Source organism: Hordeum vulgare, chromosome 6H (genome assembly GCF_904849725.1).
Source record: "Hordeum vulgare subsp. vulgare chromosome 6H, MorexV3_pseudomolecules_assembly, whole genome shotgun sequence".
Classification (NCBI taxonomy): Eukaryota; Viridiplantae; Streptophyta; class Magnoliopsida; order Poales; family Poaceae; genus Hordeum; species Hordeum vulgare.
In genome coordinates this window covers 401,304,184-401,310,104 of record NC_058523.1, presented here as the reverse complement: position 1 = coordinate 401,310,104, position 5,921 = coordinate 401,304,184, and the positions used below count along the sequence as shown (strand labels likewise).

General features: G+C 42.3%; 1 protein-coding gene across 1 annotated transcript; it reads left to right on the top strand.

Moving 5' to 3' along the window:
• The first annotated feature begins 437 nt into the window (after positions 1-437).
• LOC123405525 (ABC transporter B family member 25-like) lies at positions 438-5,705 on the top strand. Its single transcript, XM_045099179.1, has 8 exons — positions 438-594; positions 921-974; positions 3,368-3,393; positions 3,548-3,613; positions 3,706-3,813; positions 3,943-4,050; positions 4,134-4,331; positions 5,646-5,705. The coding sequence occupies exons 1-8, from the start codon at positions 438-440 to the stop codon at positions 5,703-5,705; spliced, it is 777 nt and encodes a 258-aa protein (XP_044955114.1).
• The last annotated feature ends 216 nt before the right edge of the window (positions 5,706-5,921 follow it).

Genomic DNA, 5,921 nt, shown 5'->3' with positions numbered 1-5,921 from the left:
CTAACTTCGCCAAAGGCGCTATGGCGCTCTACTGCTCCAAGGTAGGCATCTGGCTCGACTTGCCATCAGTGGCACATCCCCTGTCCAACGGCCAGGCAGAGAGGGCCAACGGCCTGATCCTGGCTGGCATCAAGCCAAGAACGGTGGCACCACTTGTCAGGTCAGCCGGCTGCTGGATTGTAGAACTGTCGGCTGTACTATGAAGCCTTCACACCACGCCCAACCGGTCGACCGGCTTCACTCCGTTCTTCCTTGTATACGTTGCAGTCAGCAGGTGCCCGTTCGACAATGTGTTTGTTCTACGTGACTTCTTGTGTGGCAACGATGTTGGCTTCGGGCGGAGCTGGCTTGCTGATGGTTCTTGGTAGTCGGTCTCTTCTGGCCTCGCTTTGTCTTCATGAAGTTAGAGCTTCTGAGGAGGAGCCCTTGCGGTGACGATGACACGAGACGGGTGGTCGGCTCTGGTGCTGGCTCGGCGCAAGCCCAACGCTCTTCCCCGGGAATGCTCGTCAATAGAATCGGAGCTGCCTGGTCGCCGACGCGTGTGGCTGAATGTTTTGCTTTGGCCGGCGCTGGCCTCGAGACTTGTCCACGGTGAGGGCTTCTTCGGTGGTCGTCGATGGTGGACTCGGAGTCGCCCTCGCGGAGGCGCGATGATGATGACGTCGAGTTGCAGCCTCGACAACGTTTTTGTCCTCCACGGCGTGTGTGCGTTCCTTTGTGGGTTGCCACGTGGCCTTGTATGCCTCGTTTTTGCGGGCATATTGTAACGGTTTTCGCCCGATTTTCCGTTAATTAATCAGATAATTCTCTTCGGCCTTTTTTAATAAATCTGGCCCTAAGGAACAGCGTTTAAAAAATATCAACCTCTCTTTCTCACTTCCAAATATGCTTGGTGGATACTCGTGACGCGTGCAAAGGTAGAAGAAGGGCAAATGCTCTTTTAGAACATCTCCAATGGTACTCGTATCCGTAATAATATCTAGTTTAGAAAAGGCTAGAAAAAAGAACACTCTATATGTTCCTGTAAACTCGAACTTGTATAGTTTGTCCAACTTTGATAATTGCTTTTAAACGCCGAGTTTCAAAAAGGCCTTTAAATACAAAATTTAAATTTAGTAAAAGAATACAAGTTCTAAAAAATGTTAATGTGTATATGAAAGATGGTCCTAATGTATACAAAAAATGCTTAATACATACGAAGAAAGTAGACATAAATTAATACAAGTACTAAAAAATGTTAATCATGAATTTTCAAAATGTCAAATATTGATAAATTAAATATTTCTGATGTGTGCAAAAATATACAATATTTATGGAAAAAGTAGACATAATATATATGTTTAAAAAATACTAATAATGTATTTTCAAAATGTTAATCATCTATAAAAAAATGTTCGTACTGTATAAAAAAAGTACAATATGTATGAAAAAATGTAGACATCTAGAATTATAAGCTGTCAAAAATGTTAATCACATATTCCAAAATGTTAAAAGTATATATAAAACATAGTTGCTGCTGTATATGAAAAATGTACAAAGAAACTATAAATCCGAAAACAGAAACACACAGAATAAGAAAAACAAGCGAAACAATGGGAAAGTCTTATTCCATGTTGAGTTATTTTTATTTTTCTATGTTTATTTTCCAATCTTTAATTTTTATATAACTAAAATAAGTTGTGTATGCATTTTGAAAATATGTTCTAGAATTTATTTTCACATATTTCACAATAATGTATGATATTTCAAAAATATTAAGCCTTTTACAATGGGAAAGTCTTACCTTCCATCGGTGGATCTGTGCGATCCATTCGCCGCCTCCTCAACCGTTGATTTTTTTCCATCCCGCGCCCAACGTTTTTCTAAAACCGGGCAGTTGTTTCTGAAACTGCCCAGTCCGTTGTCAGCCTACCGTGGCTCCGCACGCACGCTGTCACCGGCCTACCGCCGCCCCTACTCCGCCGCCCTCCACCGTCGGCCTGTGCGCTGCCCCACCGCCGGCCCGCCCCTCACCAGATCCCCACCTCGCCGACCCTGAGCAGAAGGCGCTCGCCCAGATCAAGGAGCTCGTCGCCGCCGCGCTCGCCGGCGGGGAGTTCAACCTCCCCCCCCCCCCCCCCCCCCCCCGCCGCGTTCTGCAACTCGACATTTGTTGCAAAAAGTTTCCTGCAACATGACATTTGTTGCAAAAAATTCTTCCGTAAAAATAACTATGTTACAAAAAGACAAAGAAAAAAAAATTCTGTAACAAGCAAATTGTTTCTGAAACTCGACCGTTGTTACAGGAATTAACGGATCCAAAGTTTATTTTTTGCAACAAAGCGAAAGTTTCTGCAACTCGAGCATCGTTTCAGGAATTGCGTCCAGAGCGGATCAGACGCAGCGAATCGGACGGCTACACGCGCGAGATCGAACGGCCGTCGAGGTGGTGGATATTTATTACTGATAGATGCGTAGCAGTCCCCTTTTACAATTTTTTAGTGTGATTTAAAAAGTTGTTCAAGTATTTATAAATAAGGCTTGCCACATTATTATTTTTACTTACTTCATAAATATTGATGTTATTTTAATAATTTAATTTTGAAAACTATGAACATATATTAAAAATATAATTCTACAAGTTACAAATGTATTAAAAAATCAAGGAAATATATAATAAAAAATAATTGAGAACAAAAAGTAACGAAAAGTTAAATAAAAAGCAGAAAAAACATCTGAGGCACATAAAAAACTGGCAAAACGAAAAGAGGAAAAATAAAATAAACTCATTTAGGACAGTAAAACGGAGCCTAAAGCGAGCTCTCTCAGGCCCTTAACGTTTTCGGCTGTCGGATTTGCGCTATATTAGTTTCTGCTCGTCAGATCTTCCTCTAAGTTTTTTTGACGCGATCTGGGCTGGCCGTCCTAATACGCCGCTATTCTGGAAACTTTTTTGAAGGCTTGTGGTTAATTGGGCTTCTACGTGCAGCCCATTTAGGTAGAAAACTATCCGACGCCACGCTTTTTCGCCGTAAGAAAAAACTGTTTGCTCGAAGGATCGGTAGGGTGGGGTCTTTTGATATAGGGATGTCGGCCACGCCGGCGTTTCACGATGAGATCCAGCGTCCGTTGGTCTTCTCGCCAGATCGAGCCGATGCATGGGAGGTGATCGAGTCGAGGCCTGGGAGGCGATCCAGCGGCGCGCGGCCTTCTCGGTGGATCCAGCTGAGGCGCCCTAGGAATCATCCTAGGGTTTGGAGTTATTGACGGAGGCGGAGGTGGCACCGGCGTTGTGCGCAAGTCGTGCATGAGCCAAGGAGACTCTACAAGGTCGGCCCCGCTCTTCCCAACCATCAACCGCGCACTCTCCGATCTCCACTCCATGCTCGTCCTTCTCATCTGATTCTTAAGGTAAATATACTCTTTCATGCTCATCTCTGGTGCTCTTTCCTATGAATTTGTACTACGTTTGGGATAACTTGGATGACTTACTGAAACACACTTTCAGTAAGCATACATGACGGATCTCAATTAGATTTTATATTCGGTGTCATCAATATTTCAGGGAATCACATTGAAGCTAGCTTCAGGCTCAAAGGTTGCACTTGTTGGTCCAAGTGGTGGTGGAAATGTAAGCTCCTAAGTTTTGGTGTTACACAATATGAATCGTTTCTCACTTGCGACTCTCAATCATAACTTCCGGGTTTCTACATTCTGCTGCAGACTACAATTGCATATTTGATTGAAAGGTTCTATGACCCTATAAAGGGAAGGATCTTGCTAAATGGAGTGCCTCTGGTAGAAATTTCACATCAATATCTCCATCAAATGGTATTAGTGCCGTCCAACTCTTTTCTATACAATATTTTTTAAAACTTTTTCTATAACTGTATCTCTGGCTTCAGAATTATTTTTTCCTCCCTGAGATGTTCAATTTTTTTCTGAATCAAATGATTTCAGGTAAGCATAGTTAGCCAGGAGCCTACACTCTTCAACTGCCATATTGAAGAGAACATTGCTTATGGATTGGAGGGCAAAGCGAGCTCCGCCGACGTTGCGAACGCGACTGTGAGTAACTGAATTTTGGAACTATTCTTAAGCATATCTCTCAGGAGTCAGGACTGCATGACCTGAATAACTTGCGGGTGCAGAAAATGACGAACGCGCATGACTTCATATGCGGCTTCCCGGACCAGTACAAGACGATCGTCGGAGAGCGCGCCATCAGGTTATCCGGCGGGCAGAAGCAGCGGGTCGCCATCGCGAGAGCTCTGCTGATGAACCCGCGGGTGCTCCTCCTGGACGAAGCCACCAGCGCCCTGGACGCCGAGAGCGAAGACCTTGTTCAGGTACCATCGATCTACGCTGCTCCAAAATTTGCTGCGAGGTAAAGGGATCCATAGGGCGGTGCACCCATGTAGCTTCATATTCCTGATGTTGTGTACCATCCCAAACTGTCGCATAATGACGTTGAATCTCACCGGTCTCCATTATATAACTGTTGGAAGTGTTACACGTACATTACTAATGAATTAGCTATTTGTTGATGGGTTCTTTCAAATACCTTATCCTGGTATTTATTTCTTCTCAACATACAATTTTTTTATCAGTGCACAAAATTCAGGTGTTATAACTTTATTCTTCACACTTTCTAGTGACCCAATCAGTGTCATGGCAATGGGTGTGTCCCCCTACCCTAGCCTTCAACTTGGTGGAAACCGGCATCCACCTATTATTTTCCTAGATTCAAGAACCCTGCCTTCTAACAAAATCAAGAATGATATTCTTTCGGATCAGAATATTTGAATGATATTCTTTCAGATCTGAATATTTCTGAAACAAAATTTTATTTAAGGAGATTTGTTCCAGGTAGAGGAATAGAAGCATTGTTTCTCCGGTCTGGTACTGAGATGTTATGGACTGGAGCACCATATGCAGTTATTGAGCACCATGGCACGCAAAGGTGCTCCGTGTGCCCTGCATCTTGAAAAGAATCATGTGATGCAACATACCAAAATGTAACTATTTAGGAGATTGATCCAACAAATAATGATATATGTGCTATGGTCAACTTCATAAGTGATAAAATGGTTTCAAACTCGCAAATCTTAAACTGTAGGGTTGTATAGTAAGACTTATAGTCTCAGATTATTTATCCTGGTATTTGAATCTTCTCAACTCACTCCAGCTTGTGGCTTCACTCCAGCTTGTGGCTGCGCCCAGGATGGTGGAAGCTTGTCCCAAATCAAGAATGATATTCTTTCGGATCAGAATATTTGAATGATATTCTTTCAGATCTGAATATTTTTTAAACAAAATTTTAATTAGGGAGATTTGTTTCAGGTAAAGGAATAGAAGCATTGTTTCTACGGCCTGGTAGTGAGGTGTTACGGATTGGAGCACCAATTACAGTTATTGAGCACCATGGCACGCAAAGGTGCTCCGTGTGCCCTGCATCTTCAAATTATTCCTGTGATGCAGCATATCAAAATGTAAGTTTTTAACAGATTGATCCAACAAATAATGACATATGTGCTATGGGTCAACTTCATAAGTGAAAAAATGGTTTCAAACTCGCAAATATGAAACTGTAGGGTTGTATAGTAAGACGTATATTCTCAGATTATTTATCCTGGTATTTAATTCTTCTCAACTCACTCCAGGTTGTGGCTGTGGTCAGGATGGTGGAAGTTCATCGGAGCCTTGATGCAAGTGGAACATGATAGATCAGAGAGGTGGTCATCCGCGCTTCCAAGCTTGATTTAAGACAGTACGACAAGACATCCACGTAAACCATTGCTTTCTTTCTTTGTACAGAATAATTGATCATTAAATAAATACTTATTTTTTTTTGTACACAATTGCTAAACACATGAGCATAAAAATATCATTTTCCAATTAATAAACAAATATGTGTTTATGTAATTTAACTTTCATGG